The 18289-nt window shown below is 37.3% G+C and overlaps 1 protein-coding gene across 1 annotated transcript in view; it reads right to left on the minus strand.

Moving 5' to 3' along the window:
- The window catches only part of TRAT1 (T cell receptor associated transmembrane adaptor 1), a 33951-nt gene extending 17125 nt beyond the window's left edge, over positions 1–16826 (minus strand). Inside the window, exons 1-2 of the mRNA XM_005602016.4 lie at positions 16360–16826; positions 4733–4843 (exon numbers count right to left, since the gene is read on the minus strand). Of these exons, the coding sequence (XP_005602073.2) occupies positions 4733–4843; positions 16360–16366 (118 nt within the window). The 5' untranslated portion in view covers positions 16367–16826. The remainder of the gene's footprint in view (positions 1–4732; positions 4844–16359) is intronic.
- Positions 16827–18289: the final 1463 nt, after the last annotated feature.

Genomic DNA, 18289 nt, shown 5'->3' on the forward strand with positions numbered 1-18289 from the left:
CTGGAAGGAAACTCACAGAGTTCAAGGACACCACATTCAACACTCCTCTGAGGATTTAAATGTGTAATCTGGAGCTGAACAATCATACTTATGTGGTTTTAGTTTTGCAATCCTTCCTGTGGGAAGTGTGATGGAAGAGGACCTCTTTAAATAGGGGTGTAGTAACCAAATGTTGAAAGGTTACAGCTAAGGAGAAAGGTCAGTAAGCTCAAGCTCCAGAAAAGAACTAGCTCTGTCATGAGGGCTTATAAGTTTGTTTAAAAATAGGGGTGAGCCAGGTGGCGTAGTGGTTAAGTTTCCGTGCTCCACTTCCGTGGCCCAGGATTCACTGGCCTGGATCCCAGGTGTGGACCTACACACCACTCACAAAGCCATGCTGTGGTGGAGTCCCACATACAAAATGGAGGAAAATTGGCATAGCTATTAGTCCAGGGACAATCTTCCTCAAGTAAAAAGAGGAAGATTGGCAGGAGATATGAGCTCAGGGTCAACCTTCCTCATCAAAAAGAAAAGGGAAAGAAAGAAAAAATAAATGGCCTGGTTTAAAAGCCACCTAATCATTTCAATGATATTTAGTAAAAAACCAAAAAAAAGCAGTTTTAATTTTGCTACAAAGCTGTTACATTTGCAAGCCTCTGTGAGAGAAGAGCTGGGCAAGTTTCTGCAATCCTCTCCTGTGATTCAGATACGAACACTGCGGTCAGGTGCATGGTGGAGAGGGTGTGAGCAAACATTTGCTTTTATGTTTGCCTCTTTATAGTGCTCACCTTTCCGTGCGCAATACAGAACAAGAAACCACCGCACATGGCTTAAACTCTATCATAAAAATTTTTTGATACATTTTTAATGTGAAAAATGTGCAGATATAGTGATAGGACTTTGATGTATGAGCAAACCATACACTTGTTTATCCTTCTTGTCAAGACAGAGAAGAAAGGTTGGATAAAGAATATTTGGGGGATTTAAAGGAGGAAATCGCTAATGCATTCCTATCAGAAAGAGAAATAAATAGAATCCTCCTAAAGAACAGATTTGGACAAAGAATCACATAAAAATGAAAGACTTATTTTGGGGGGAAGGGAGAGCTCCATTTCAAAGCTTCCACCTAGCACTGCTACAGAAAACATCAAGGGCACGCTTATCTGGTCTATCTGATTGAATGTGTAGATATTTTATTGTTGCTGGAATAGAGATTTTCTTCTGTGAGCTATTTAATACGCCAGCAAAATGTACTCACTGAGAGTTCACCAAGTTAGAGTCATATCTTGCAAGTTTCTTAGCCACAAAGAATAGCACAAAGATGTAAAAATAAAAAGTTACATGAGGCCAGATACGGGGCATTGCGTTCCGCAGACCGACTGGTAGGAAAGCTGGCTAATGTGAAGGAATCTCTTCCAGTCTGTCTGTCTGTCTAGGAGAAACAAAGCAGGGAGGAGTCTTCAGGAAGACTGGAAAGGAGCTAATCCCAAACCTACCTGCATCTCTGAGTGAGAAAGGGAGATAGCACTGTTTGCTCATATGAAATAGAAAGGGCAGCAGTTATTACTAATACTTGGAAAAGATGTCAGGAGAACTTGAGATGATTGGGAAGCGGTTGCAGAAAGAAAAAGGGGAGATGAGATGAGAACGAGGGTATGTTTCTGGCATCAGTGACCACTGCTGCAGGGCTAGTCTCAGGTTTGCACACTAACACAGCGCAAGACCCAGGGTTGGGTGCCCCACCTGAGGAGGATGCATTCCTGCTCAAAGAAAATAACTTGCGGTAGGCTAATGTGTAGAACCAATTCCAGGAAAGCCTAGAGAACACTCTCTAAAATGAACCTGTATGTGACTTAAAGGAACACAACCATTATTGCTAAAACTCAGGTTATTGTAGACTTGTTAAATAATACAGAGGTGGGGGCAGGAAGTGAGACAGGAGCTGAGGAGGGCTCGCAGAGGTTAGGGATGGTGGGAGCAGCGAAGAAGCCAGAGATAACAGACATTAAAATTAAATCCGGTGACATGTAGCCATAGTAAGCCCTTAACAAATATTTGTGGAACTGAGGGAAGGAAGCACCAGGGCTACCAAGATCAGGGATATGGGCTGTCTCCTGTCCAGGACTGACCTGCTAAGTCCCCAGCACTGTGCTGAGCTATCTATATAATTCTCACAAGAGACCTATGGTCTAGTTGGTAGTTTCTACATTTTCTAGATAAGGAAGCTGAAACTCAGAAAAGTTTTATGACTTGTACAAGATCTCCTAGGTAAATACTGAAGGCAGAGTTCTAATTCTTGTCAAGTTGACTTCAAAAGCCACCATGTTAAAAATAACTGAGGGAACTGAAATTGATTTTTAAAAATATATCAATGAATGTAAGTTATTATTTCCTATTTGTTTAAAGAAAGTTATTTCCCACCATACTGCTTGTAGGCAATAGACATTTATGACATGGCTGAGGCAGTAAGCGTTTGTACAATTGAAAAGAAAAATAATAAAAGAAATCTGTCTTTAAAAAAATGAAAAAGCCTGCTCTTTGTTTGTTTTTTTTTTGGAGGAAGATTAGCCCTCAGCTAACTACCGCCAGTCCTCCTCTTTTTGCTGAGGAAGCCTGGCTCTGAGCTAACATCCGTGCCCATCTTCCTCTAGTTTATACGTGGGACGCCTACCACAGCATGGCTGCCAAGCAGTGCCATGTCCGCACCCGGGATCCGAACCAGCGAACCCCAGGCCGCCAAGAAGCGGAACGTGCGAACTTAACCGCTGCGCCACCGGGCCGGCTGCAAAAGCCTGCTCTTTTTTTAGTTATGCTACTATCTTTTAGCAGTTGTCAACTAACCATTATACCCAAACAAGTCCCCAAAGGAATTTGTATGGTGGCAAAATGTTGTGAATATGGATCAATAAGTTCCATTGTACAAACTACTAAAAATGAGAATTGGAAAACCCATTTGTTGCCTGGGCCCACACACATCTCCAGAGGATTACTACTGGATCAACGGATGAGTAAAGTAGTAGTCCAAATGATTATTCTTGTCCTGGTTTCCACCTTATTTCACCTCCATAGCTCTCAATTCACCTTTTCCTAATACAGGTGACAATATAATCTGCATTCATAAAATTTCCTAAAGAAGAAATTAAAATATAGTCATTTTAAGCCATTGCTTAAAGAAAAGTGCTGCTTTTAGCTTATTTTTTTCTCCAAAGGAAATTTTTTAAAAAGATATCCGATGATGCGGTGTTCGTGAATCTGACTTACAAGGTTTGTTTGAAAAAACACTTGATTTTAAAAATAATTGATGAAATCACCGCTAATGAAAACGCATAGCTTGCCTGGAATTTCATCTTTGGCATAGAAATGGTGTAATAGAGATCTTAAAAAAGTGTTGGGTTCTGGTTGAGGACATTTGGTCAACAACGTAAAAGCAGCGTGTGCTGGTGGAATGTTTTGGACGAAGAATTAGAAAAACAACTGGGCACTTATCCTTGATTTTGCTATTGATCAGTTATGCTACTTCATTTGCTAGGGCCTCTCATCTTCTTTTTCAAACCTGCATGACATTAACGCCTTCTTCTTCGTAATTTACATTAGCATTATCAACACTCAAGAAGACATTTCTAAAAAGATCAAGGATTCTCTCCAGGATCTGACCATTGTTCTAAATTAGCTTCATGAAATTTTTCTTGGTGCCATGTCTAACTTAATTTCGTTAACTTCACTTTATTTCTTTTCACCTGTTAAAAGAAAATGTGTTTGGGGACTGGCCTGGTTGCATAGCGGTTAAGTTCAAACGCTCCGCTTCAGCAGACTGGGGTTTGCGGGTTCCGATCCCAGGCGCGAACATATACACCACTCATCAAGCCTTGCTGTGGCGGCCTCCCACATACAAAATGGAGGAAGATTGGCAACAGATGTTAGCTCAGGGCCAAGCTTTCTCACCAAAAAAACAAAAAGGAAATGTGTTTTTCTTTTCTATTCATTTACTACCACTTAAATGTCCTGCCCCCAATAGTTTTTTGCTTCTAAAATATTAAGACCCCTCCCAGAAATAGTTAAAGTTTCTTCTTCCATCCATCCATCCATCCACCCATCCATGTATTCAACATACATATATTGAATGCCTACAGTATGCAAAGATTTTGCCAGTTACTGGCATTACACTCTTTCAATAATGCACATGAGGGTGAAAGTCACATGGTTAAAACTGCTGCCCAGCTTGTTAAAAAGAAAGCTGACACGGCAGGTGCCCTTGAGTATTTGATAACGAGCCTGTGGTTCAGTCTATTGCTTTTCCAGTTCCCTTCTGATCCCAGCAGAGCCTACTGCACCTTAGAGGACCCGACTGATGCTGAGAAATTTGAGTAGGTGTGAGTGGAACCTTAAAGATCTAGTCTTCCCTTTTCTCATCAAACATCACAGAGAACGTTTATGGCTGCTCCAGAATAGACTAATTTCATGGGTTGTTCAGTTGGCGGAGGAAAAATACATTTTACCAGGATAATCGCTTCCTATTCTATACTATAAGGCAGAGATAAAGCTAAGATTGGGAGTCTGTCTACATTTCTAATATGGGTTACACTCTTAAAGTAAGAGAACCCTCAGTGTGAAAAAAATGTATCAAATAGCTTTTCTAGAGACAGAAATATCCTGTTGGATAACATTTCATAAAACTGTCTTCTTCTGTAGGTTTTCCAGTGGCTCAGTCTCCATTCAAGCAGGTGCCATATGACTACTTCTCAAAATGTCTTACCTTGTCGCTGCTTTTCCACATAGCAGGAAATATTGAAGATCAGCGATACAACAAGAGCTAAACCCAAGAAGGCCAGAATTGCCCAGACAGAAAAAGGGCATCCAGAGCTTCCTGCAAACAAAAGCAAACATGCCCTTAATAGAGCAGCTGCTCACCCATTTGTTTTGAACTGGGTATTCGCGCAACTAAAACCACTGCATTTGTTCACAACAAAGGACAAATCCTCCACCAAGAAATTAACATTGACAGCTTCTTACAGATTTCAAAATCAGTACTGCCGATAAGTCCCTGCATTCAGCATGGCCAAAAGGAAGCAAGTTTCCTACGTGCTTAATGTTGATGAAATGGAAGACGCTTTCAGCCTAGCTACTAAAATTTGACAACTGGCAACTGATTATAAAAACTTTGCTTCAAAACCAAGAACATTCAAATTACCTGGAATCATACTTTGCTATACTTTCCCCTTTCTTTAATCCTCAGACTATAATCATACATGCCTTCATTATTTACAGAAAATTACTTCGTCCCGTCTGTTAATCCCAGTAGCATAGGCTACTGTGTGTTGGAATGAAATAATAATTCTGGAATCATAGAAACCCAGTTTTGTCAAGATTGATCATAAGGAGCTTTTCTCATACTGTTTAAAGCCCTATGATTGGATAATGGAAAGTTGATTAGGCTTCCCTTTCTTCCCTGTGAAGGTCTCTTTTTTCATTCCTGAGCTGTAAAGCAGGTTCTGTGGGATATTGCCGGTCAGTTGCCCTTATTATTTGTGGCAACCTTTACACATATATGAGCAACTACTAAGATCATTAGCCTGATTATGTATATAGCGTTATATATCACATATATAATATTATATACTTTATTGTATATAATATTTATATTTATATGTAATTAGGGTAATGATCTTAGTAGTCATATATCCATATGAATGCTGATCTCAGAAAAGGAACTGGTGATTCTGTGCTACAGTATATTTATGTATTGAACCAGTATCAATAAGACACCCTCTCTGTGCTAGGAACTGTGCCCCATGTTAGGGAATCAAAGGTAAAGAAAACAGAATCTCTGCCCTCAGGAACTCTCTGTTAGTTGGGGACGTGGATGAGTGAACACATACTTAGAAATGCAATGTGAATATCATGTTCCTTCATACAATGGTGGTCCCATAAGATTAGTACCATCTAGATTAGGTGTGTAGTAGGCTATACTATCTAGGTTTGTGTAAGTACACTCTATGATGTTCACACAACGACAAGATTGCATAACAATGTGTTTCTCAGAACTTATCTCCCTTGTTAAGTGACGCATGACTGTATATTATTCGGTTCTCAGGTGTAAGCAGCTGATTTATTTATTGGCCTCATTTAGTTTTAAACCAGCATAGTTAGGCATATAGATGATTCCATATACAGAATGTACATGTATATGTATTTACGATATAGATGTACGTATACATGCATGCGTATCACCTATTCATATATACATTGCTTTTGTTTGGACTAGTCTGTGGCTCTTTCAGCACCAGCATCTCTGTCTGCTAACACGTGCAACCTCCTCTTTAATTCTGTGCCATGTTATTAGAACTTCAAAAGACCACAAGCTCCGTGGAGAACAGGAGCATTTCTGCTTTCTGCTCTGCAGTGCCAGACACATAGTACATGATTTATAAAAATTTTTTAGGAATTAATTAATAAATGGGAAAAAATAACTGCTAATGGTAGTGAAATGTGTGCTTTTATTTTCCTTAAGGGAATTTTTATGTTTCATAAAGTATAAGAAAATCAAGAAGACTTGAAAAGTCTTTTATCCTCTGCAGTAGACTTACCAATTAATTTGGTTAAAAACACTAAAGTTTGGAGGAGCCTAATTTATTCATCATGATCATAAACCCATAAATATTTAGGAGAACTCTACAACACAATATTTATTAACTATTTTAAATATACTAGAAATTCTAGGCGTTGTGTGGTACTGCATATATTTTTAGAATTATTTACTTGATTTTTATGTTTGTTTATTAAAAAAAGTGCCTGCTGAGTGTAAATTTTAAAAATTTCAGCAATACAGAAATATAGAATAACACGTAAGGTTTTCTATTAAAACATAAATGTGTTTGGGGAATTTTTACCATGTTAGTATGTTATTTTTAGTGGCTGCGTAGAATTCCACAGTGTTGCTGTACTATAATTTGTCTACCCATTTCTCTAAGGTGGACATTCTGACTTTTTAAAACGTTTTTCTCTCACAAAAAATAATGCAAGAAATGTCATTGGACAGACATTTTGTGCATATTTGGGTTATCTGTGGAAAAGAATCTTGGGAGTAGCATTGCCGGGTCAAAGGGAATTTTCAAGGAAAGCTTTCAGAGACAGATTGAGCCCCACCTCCAACTGATAATAATCCTTCTCAGGTGGTTGATTTAACTATAATTGTGGAAAATGAAGCAAGCAAGCTGTCTCGCTTGCCAGATGGGTCTCAGTTTCTCTCTTTGTTGTCCCAATACGGGGGTATTAATGTCTGATTTCTATTCTTAAATTAATGATTAAATTAAAGATTTCTATTGTTAAAGATTTTTCTTCTTCTTGTACATGTCACTTAAGGACCCACAGTCCAAGTACCATTTTAAGTTCTTCTACATTTTAAAACAATTTGAGGGCACATACTGTATTTTCTGTTGAGGTATAACACAACTACCTTTCAGGCTGTTTAGTCAGCCAAAGGCAGACTCTGATCACTCATCCTCCACAGTCACTGTATTTGGTGACACTTAAATAAATGACCTTTAATTGCTACAAAGAGGCCAGACTTATTATAGACATCATCCATGTTTAATGTTAAAGACAATTAGTAAACTCAGATAAGAAAAAACTAAAAGATAATCAATCACAATCTTATTATCAAGACATAATCACTGTGGACACTTTGGTTAATATACTTCCAAACTTATTATTCTCTGTGTAGAAATTGTTATGGAGACATAGGATTCAATTATACTGACTCTACTGAACTCGACTTTCCCACCAATAATTTTATAGTGTGCTTCTCTTCCTATCAACAAAAGATGCTTCCATTTCTTTTAGCTGCCAATTCCATTGTATGGATTTTCCATAATTTATTTAAGCAATCCCTTAGACATTTAAGTTGCATCTAATTTTTAGTTATATAAGCAATGTTGTGATGAATATCTTTAGCTAAAACTATACACCCACCTTAATTTTTTTTTTTTTAGGTAAAATTTCTTGAAGATGAATTGCTGAATCAAAGGATATACACATCTTAAAGGATTTTGATATCTTGATGGCCAAGGTTTTAAAATACAATACTAAGCAGACCCTTCTCAGGTCCGTCTGGGCTCTGTTTTTATTACTTCAATTGGCCCTGACGTTATGTTTATGGCTCTGTTGGTGAATTAACACTCCATCAACCACTACTCATGATCTACCTATCTTTCCACATACTGTTTCCGTGTACGCCCCTCCTCTGTGGTTTCTGGAGAAAGTTGTTCCTTTGTCTTCTCTCTGGAGCCTTCTCTCTGGAGGTCCATCAGGAGAAGCTGCCTGCTCCTATCTCTGCCCTAAACATAGAGGACATCACACTTTTCTTTTCTTACTATGAACAACTTCCACAAAAGTGTTACTTTAGGTTTCCCGCCTCTTTTAGGACTTACCTCCTATAGCCACCCAATAATAGAGCATGTTCCAATCATTCTGAAGCACTTGAAATTTCCAGTAGATTCCATACTTACCATTTCATGTCTCATGTCTCTGCCTATTTACTCCTTTATCTGAATTACCTTTCCCCTTAGTATCTGACAAATTCCTAGTCATCCTTCAAGAGTACCTTCTCTTTGAAGCATTCATTCAATGCTGCCTGTCCCTCACCAAGTGACATCGTATGCATCCCTCTTCATTTCAACAAGTATTGAATCAACCATTTATGCAGGAAAACCTCTCCCTCACTAAACTGTGAACTTCCCAAAGGACAGAAAGAATGTTATATTCATCATTGTCTTCATGCCTCAATTTCCTCATTGTACTTATTGTTATGGGGATTAAATGAGTTGAGACATGTAATGAGATTTGTAGAATAGTGTTTCTCACTAATAAAATGCTCAATAAATGTTAGCCAACATTATTCTTATTCTTATTCTTATCTCACTACTAGTAAGACTCCTATTATTATTTCTGCAACTTATTCAGCGTGAAACAGGTGCTCAGTAAACGTGTCCACTGACAAACTGGAGTGAAGAAGGGAAATGTAATGACCACAGTCAACAGAAAAGGTTCTGCTCAAGTGTGAATTCCAGACACATCCACAGCCCAGGAGAGACAAGTTGAGGATTCTATTACATTCATCTCTAGTGCTATTGACAAAGGACCTACCTCCCCGCAGCTGGGAAATAGAGCCCTGTGAGAAGAGGAGCTCATTGGGCCACTGTGGCTCTGGTGAAAGGACTCATCAACAGCATCCTAGTTCTCTCTGCCCTGGATCTATATTTAACAAAAAACCTACGGATTATTAATTTCTTTCCCAGTAAACTTGATACGAGGAAGTTGGTGCTAACAGCTAGCTATCTGATTAGATTTATGGGAGTGGTAACCACTATAAATGAAAATTTTTATTTTCTTGCTTAAAAATCAGTCTTTGGGGAGTTTGATTATCATCAGTAAAACCTCTTGGGAGGGAATTTAGAGAACATCACTAGTTGGGGTAAGCTTTATGAGCCCACTGCAACCCTAGGCAATACATGCTCACCCGAAACTGGGATGTTAAAAACAGAAGAGTGAAGGTGAGCAGAAACAATCTCCTCATGGACACATTATAATTTTAGGAAGCAGAAAATGGGATGTGCTTTCATTCTCTTCTCTTCAACTTTTACCTTAAAGATCTAATATGTTTATTTTTACTTATTAAATGCATACCCACCTACTATGAGAACAGAAAAATGGATGTTTTCGTATATGCTTATAATATTCATAAACCAAGAGTAACCTCATGAAATAGTTGTTCTCTCTAGTTATTGTCAGAGAAAGAATGACGGAAGAGTAACTACTTAAAATTCAAATTACTGTTTTTGACGGATGTTCTTCATTATCTTTTTTAGCCCAGTAGTTATGTATCATAGTATAGTATACTATAACTTACCTAAGAACACATTTCACAGCTAATTTATTATAGAGTTGACCAGAAAGTTGCATTGCTTAAAATTAAGCATTTAATGGATGTATTAATAATTTACCTTTGGCCAACTGAGAGACTTCTAACCTTGCTTTAGAAATAGTCCAATCTAGAGTCATTGCATCAAATCCCTACGACATAGACTTTGGGACCTTCATCATTCTCTCAGACACATGCTGAAAGGATGCAGAACTGATTTGGGAAGGAAATTGTGACCCTGCCTGTAGATTCTCTCTGAATCTAACTCTGAATGGAGGTAGAATGGGCTTTGATGACTTTCTATGCTGTGACATGCCCCAGTTATCTTCCCAAACTTTCTGAAGAGAAGATCAAACCTGCTCTCATCTCAGCTGACAATCTGCCCTAAAATGGCAACAGAGACCTGAACTTCAGGTTGTAGTCAGAAAATAAAAATTAAAACTCTCGGGGCTGGCCCCATGGCTGAGTGGTTAAGTTCACGCGCTCCACTGCAGGCAGCCCAGTGTTTCGTTGGTTCGAATCCTGGGCATGGACATGGCACTGCTCATCAAACCACGCTGAGGCAGCGTCCCACATACCACAACTAGAAGGACCTACAACAAAGAATACATAACTATGTACCAGGGGGCTTTGGGGAGAAAAAGGGAAAAAAAATAAAATCTTAAAAAAAAAATTAAAACTCTCTGTTGCTCTTTTTTGTTCTTTCCATTTTCCTCCTTTGTTATTCGGGAAAAATAAGTCCCATTTTGAGAAAAAGTAACAACTGTATGAAACTTGCCATTGAATTCATTAATTATAGGATTGCTAGGGACTAGAAGACAGTCTCATAAAGTCATGCACCACATAAACGGGTTTTGGTCAATGACCCACTGCATATACAATAGTGGTCTCATAAAATTAGTACCATCTAGATTAGGTGTGTAGTAGGCTATACTATCTAGGTTTGTGTTAGTACACTCTATGATGTTCACACAACAACAAGATTGCATAACAGCGTGTTTCTCAGAACTTATCTCCATTGTTAAGCGACACGTGACTGTACATCATTTTGTTCTCATGTATAAGCAGCTGGGGATCTCCTCACCAACTGATGCATTTTTACTCCTATAGTCCTTATAAATATTGTCATTGATCAGTGTCAGTACTTGTGTGTCATTTGACACACAATCTGTCTTAAGCAAATCTCCAGGATTATATGATACTCATTTTTGTGAACTGATCGTATCCTTTGTTCCTTATTTTCCCTTAGTCTTCATTTATTTGGTTGGCCCTTATGCTGTTCTATGTATTTCTAATACCTCTCTTTCTGGGGAAGGGATAAGACAGCAAATAAATACGTAGAAAACAGTAACAAATCTCTAGACCTTATCCTTGAGAGAACTAATGAACTCAATCTCTATCCTACTTAGTGTTTTTTTTCTTTCCATTTCTCACAGCATCTAGTATTTAGTATATTTTCAATAAATAGTTGTGGTTTGGGTAAATAAAATATAGCACAACATAAAAAGGTATACTTTAAGGCAGTAAGCAGAAAGCCCTAATCTTACTTTAAATATTACACTGATTCCAGCTATAAATTATCCTATTATTTGCACAAAATTGTATTTAAATGAAAAGTTTCCCTTTCTCCTTTTTAATTAAAGGGAGCGTTGAAAAATTTGTATTAGGCCATTAACTGCTACAAGAAGATCATTTTGCCCTCAGCTGCAAAGAAACAACCAAGTCAATATCATGAGCCTACATCTTACATAAAGGCTTTGAGGAAAGTCCTAATAATTTTCATGAAATATATCAGCAACACTAAGACAAGAATTTGGACCACACTGTACATTCCTCTGGGCCTGGGTTTTGTTATTTGCTGTAACAGTAAATTTGTTTCACATAACCAATTGGAGGCCTTCTAAAACACGGGCTAAATTCTAATGCATGGTGTTGGTTTAGCAAGATCTCCAGTTTTCTTCTGATTTTAAGAGTCTGTAATTTCTATATAACCCTTCTGTTTTCCAATATATCTTTCCTTTTGTAATGTGATCTGAGTTTTAAATAAGAAGAATTTTATTTAGAAGCTTTGTATCCCATGACATTCTTGATAACTTTCATGATTTTTTGACTGCCAACAATGAATGCCCCCATTCTGAAAAATAAAACATAAATGAGAAGAGAAGAGACTGAGTGGCTAAAGGGTGGAGATTTTCCACTTGAATGGTAGATCTGTATAAGTTTTCACACACACACACTTCACACCTCCCCTTTTGCAGTTATTTTCTGTACACAGTATGAAAATCTCCAGACCCATGTGTGTATCTGCTCAGTACACAGTGCCTCTTATAATAGTGGATGCACAAAGTGCTTAAAGATTCCTGCCCAACAAATGCAGTCTTCAGTATCATTACTCACTAATTGTAATTACTTTCATCTACAGAGTTTTTATCATTTGAAAAAGAACGCCCACACAATTTGAATTTATCTATTTACACTGTTAAAAAGCCAAAGGCCTCAAGAAGTTATTAGTGGGGCAATGTCAGCTGGAAAAACTGTGATTCAAGTTTCCATCTAGCTTTCAACCAGCGGGAGCTAACAGTACTAAGTTTAATTATAAGACCTCTGACTCCCTTAAAGCCAGCGGTACTTGGACAGCATTTGGAATTCACAATTACATGTGCTCTGGAAGGAAATTCAGCTAAGCAAATGTGATGTCTTTCTTCCGGCAGGTTTAATTCGTACAGCAGCCTTTACTTAAACAATTAACAGTAGAAAAGCAATAAATATAATGCCTTAATTGTTTCTCCTTCAGGGGGTCTCTAACTGAGACAAATGTATGAGTTTAGAGTATATAGGATATGGCTTTTCCTGATGGTTTCTCTTTCTTGGATTCTAAACTCTGTCAGAGTAGAGACCATTTCTTCTTTGCATTTGTATTCTTTCTTCTTTGCATTCTTTGCATTTGCGTGAATGTGTGTATCTATTTTAGGCATACCAGAAAGTTCAAACTAAAAGTTCTGATATAACAACCCTCATGGCTTCCACTCATAAAACGAGTTTTTCTTACTGTAGTGATGGTTTGGTGCCAAACTAGGCACTTTCTTGGTGACTCTCTGAATGTAGCACGTTGTCACTATCCACACAGGCCCCGCCACCACTCCACCTCCATCACCCCATCAATGAAGGCATTACAGTCATACACAGGAGCACTGGATGGGATTCTCAAATCCAGTCCCAGGCTTTCAAGTAAACAAGACATTGGTTCTAAGGCAGAATTTGAAAATGTCAACCTTAAATGAGTGTCTATTATGAACAGCGGTCATTTGAGAGCTGAATAGTTTATATTGTGGAGGGGCCGTGAGGGGAGTGGGACAATAGCAGTACGGGACATTGGAATGTCTGTTTCAAAGAGTGCGGAGAAAGAGAGTGAGTGAAGTCACTTAGTCACTGTGTGACTTTCTGCAAATCACTGAACCTCACTAATCCAACCGTAAAACTGGAGTTTAGATCCCATCTGTGAGACATCAAGGTCCCCTCGTTCTGATTACATCAGGCTTACTCGTAACCAATACTTGCTGAGTTTAACCGAGGAAACCATCCATATGGGAGTGAGGTGGAGGGTAAATTTAAGACAGGATGCTATGGTTCCTCAAGTACTAGACTCCTTGTCACTTTTGTAATTAAACTTCAACTGGGATTGGTAAACTTCAGAAATCCTACAGGGACTGAAGTGCTACCAGAAGCCTTGCTGTAGGTGAACCTCCCTATATCTGTATTTGGCTGCTCCATTTTAAATATAGACTTACTGTTCCTATTGGAGAAGCATCTTGGTAAGACCCTCTGAAGATGGCATGGATGTGGGGAAACTCATCCAACAAAATACGTTAACTATGATGTTTCTTTAATGTTTTTAAAAGACCCGTTCATTTGCTTTCTCTTCTTTTTAATTCAGGAATGCTGAGAAAATTAAATGAAAAGTACCTGGAAAAGTGTCCAATAATGATATTTACTATTAACTAGCAATTTGTGGACATAATTTTCACAGCTGTGACCTAAAAGTGACCATCTTTCTTAGAATGACTTTCCTTAAAATTGTTGCCAAACATTCCCTAAATTAAATGATAAAACATTGCCTCTGACCTATCTTTAAAGAACATCTGAGTTTCAAAGATGATTCATAAATTCGTTCTAACCAGTCTCTAAAAGAAGGGTTTCATTGTTCCCAAAAAGGTGATTGAGGCTCAAGGGATGACAAAACTGAGCAAAGACAATGAAAATCCTTTTTTTCCAAAAACAGCAATGTGTAACTAAATTGTGGATCATTGTTTAAACTAAATTAACAGTAGCCCGAAGAAATTGTTTTCACCATTTGATTCAGCCAGTATTGATTTTATGTGAGTGCAGAAACACAGGAGGAATTATGACACTGGCACATTTGTTGATGCAGAGACTACAAGGCATAGAAGTAGGAGAAAAGGAAAGATCTGGGTTTTTTAACTGTCTTATTTAACTGGGATAATTTCACCTTTTCATTGTATTCACGTTGTTTTTACTTCAACTATCTAAATGCAAAAAATATTATCATCTGGTTCTCTTCTTTCACATTAAGGTTTTCTTGGGTTTTGGTTTTGGGATGTTTTTTTTCCTTTTAAGATTTATGAGGTTTTCTTGGCAACTACATTACACTTTTACCTCTTCTGTAGAGTTGTAGAAGGTCTTAATTGACCATAGAGGAGCTCCTGTCCTACATCTGAAGGGAAAATCTAACCTACAAAATGTTATGGAGGAAATTTGATCATATCCTTTATATAATTAGAATGAATGAATCCTGGAAATAGTTGAATGTCATATTCACTGCCTTTGGCCTTGTCACCCTTCCCGAGTTCCCTACCACCATCAGTTCACAGTGATTGTTCATAGCGCGTTGCTGTGTCTACTTTTTGCAGGGCACTAGAGAACCTGGAACAATTGTTTTTGTTCTTTGCTAATCTAAGAACCTGGAAAAGATAAGGAAAGGTGTGAAAATCATACGTCAGCTTATGTTCCCTGTGTGATTAATCCAATCAATTGATTCTAAAATCCAGCAAACAAAACACTGGGAAGCTAATTCATGGAAATTATAATGTGTAATATCTTTATAATGACATACAAATTGATAAAAGTACTATAAGCAAAACAATTAAGCAAAAGATGTAATCAGACAACTCACAAATGATAGAATTATAAACAGTTTAAAAATCCATGCAAAAATGTTCAAGTTCATTACAATCAAAGTAATGCACATTAAACAATGGGTTAGCACCTTGTGTTTATCAAATTAGCAAAGATTTTCTCAAATGATACAAGCCTCTTAAGGAGAAACACTGCTAGGATGAGATGAGTGTGAAGTGGCTTCAGCTTTGGAAAGCAGTTTGGCAATAATGAGACAAAATATTCATAACCTCTTATTCAGTAATTTCAATTCTAAAAATCTTTTCTAAGGAAATAACTCAATATAAAAAAGCTATAGAGTTGTTCATCTTTCTGTCATTTAAAGTATTAAAAAATTGTATACAATATAAATGTCCAGCAATAAACAAGTAACTAAGTAAACTATAATTAACTCAATAAACGACATTTTGTGCATTCATTTAAATTGATTAGCCAGAAGTTATCATAAGAAGGGAAATGGTTATGCTATGTTAGTGAAAAAAGGATATATGATTTTATGTATATTATTATTTAATTTATGAAAAGCTAACCAAGTGGAATGTATAGAAATAAAAGTTGGAAGGAAATACAACATAATATCTTGTGTTTTTTAAGGTGATGGGAACTATGTAAACTTTTTCTTTTACCCATATATCTCGCGGTTCTCCCACATTATATAATAGGCATATTTTCTCTTACAACAAAAAGATGGGTTTTAAAGAAATAAAAAGTACGTAAAAGAATAAAAGAGGAATGAACCATCACGACGTGCAACAGACACTCAGCTAATGGATGTGGACTCAACCCTCGTAGTCTATGCATTTCCAGCGGCCTTTGCAAAATTATCATCTCTCTGAATGCTGACAATTGGATTGATTTCTAGGAAGATAATATGGTTCCCAAACTCTACGGAATTAGAATGCGGTTACTCCTAAACTGCTTTATAACTAAACTAAAGAGGAATATGCACGGTCAATGAAAGTTTCTTTAAAAATAACAAGTACTTTAAACAGCATAATTATCAATGAACACTTACTGAACAGCTACAACTAGCTTAATATTACAAAATATTGACCAATTTTTTTGTTTTAAGGGAAAATAGTCAACTTATTCTCATTGACATATTTGAAAATGCATTCTAATTATATTAAAGTTCATCTCACATTTTAAAAATAATTGTGTAAATTGATTTACTTTCCACATCTTAAGTGTCTTTTTGTTAGAGACTTGGAAACTATTAAATGAATTTTTAGGCATAGGAATGGAGCAAAAGAATTTAAAATGCCACTTACCTGACATGCTTCTTTTCTCAAAGAAATCTTAATGTAATCATAAGGCAAGTGTATGGATTAAAAATACTCCCGCCAACTTTATTCTAAGTGATGTTGCTCTGTCATGTGAGAAACAGCGTGGCAGTAAAGCCTCTCTTTGTCTGTACCTCAGTTCTTTCTCTTTTCTGTTTCTTAAAATCTTTTGTGTGTACTTTGTTCAGTTACAAACAGGAAATGTGGTGATGGAGGCTTCTAGAGTTTTCATCTGAAACCAATAAGCTCTTAAAGGTTCGTGTAATGTGAGAAGAAAAATCCCACAAGCTTCCATTCTCTGGTATTTGAATTTTTATCAATATAAATCTGATCTAAAAGAAATAATGAAATGAAGGTATGAATTCAACTAGGAGGGATCTCCTATCTTTCTGGAGAGAATCCAGGGATCTCCTCACAAGTGAGGGCACAGGAAACAAAATAAAATATACTAAACCAAGGAGGAAACAGTGAGAAACCCCCAGGTGTGCTCAGCTGTCGGTTGTTTTCTTTGAGGCGTGACAGAGAAGAGGGGACTGGCACTTTTGAACACTTACTACATTATATACCAGGTACCATCTGCACATCATCCCACTGGAGATTGGGTGCCTACTTTCTTTCTCACCATCCCTTATCCCACCAATGTGAGTCCCTCTGTCCAATCTAGGGCCAATGGGCAACAAGCTCCAGCTCTCAATCCCCACTCCAGTGTCTCAATATCAGAAATTCTTAAAGGTTAGTGTTCACAAGTGTGTTATGTGGCACTGGTTTAACACGCATATTCCTGAATCACAATATTTGGAGTGCAGCCCAGGAATCTGCATTTTCACAAGCATCCCCTGCTTATTTTTATATAGATGTTCTGGACAATGCTCTGAGAAACTCACATATATGTCAATAGTAATATTTTATTTTTAGCATCAGTCTGTTTAAGCTCGTCTTGGCATTATCTGTGTATAAAGTTTGTATGCATTCTGTGTACATATATCTGCTGGATATTTGCTTATGTGCTCCACCAATTTTCTTTAATTGTGAAAGAATGACAAACCCGAATCCAGCTTATTACAAAACGAGATGTACTTAAACTTTAAGAACTTAAACTTTAAGGGAAACTTTAAAATGAGACCTTTGTTGCATAGATTCAGAAGAAAGTTATTAGATGGCTCATAGGATATTTTATTCTAGGTGATTTCTCTAAGATTCTTGAGGGCAGCAAAAGTATTGGTCTTATTTATCATTAAAACTGCAGGTCCTGGAATAATGCCTGGCACATTGTAGGTCTCAATAAATATTCTCAGACCGTTTGAATAATAAGAGAATGTTAGTCTTCTGTCTCCTGGTTCCCTTGTAGAAAACAACTCCCTAGTAACTAGTGCAGCGCTTCTTTATTCTTCGGAAAGAGGTGGTGAAACACTAACAGATTTTTTCACTTTAATCACTTCCCCCTAAGTATTTCTTGTGACTCATTGAATCAGAATCTGTAAAACTGAAAGAGACTATGGAGATTCCCTAGTCTAATCTTTTTAGAAAAGGCGTTTTCAAACTGTGTTCCATAGAACACCAGGCCTTTAAGAAACTCTTGGAAAACAAATGCTCCTTCAACAAACATCTTTGGAAAAACTATATATTATTTTCACCTTCATGGATGCATATAAGTATATTAAAAGCTTAGGTAAGTCCTACAGAAAGGGAACCTGAATAACCTTTTTACTAGAGCTTTTTCTAAACTTCTTTAGCAGAGAAATTTTTCTTTGGCTGCCGTCCATCAGCAGGGTGACAGATTGTGTGAAGCAGGCCTGGGTGCTCACAGACCAAGAGCTCAATGGAACAGAAGTCTTAGGTTCATGCACAGACCAGTGGAAAACAAAGACTCAGAAGGATCCATCCAAGAATTAGAACATAGGAGTGGAGACGGCTGAAG

The sequence above is a fragment of the Equus caballus genome, chromosome 19, assembly GCF_041296265.1.
Source record: "Equus caballus isolate H_3958 breed thoroughbred chromosome 19, TB-T2T, whole genome shotgun sequence".
NCBI lineage: Eukaryota > Metazoa > Chordata > Mammalia > Perissodactyla > Equidae > Equus > Equus caballus.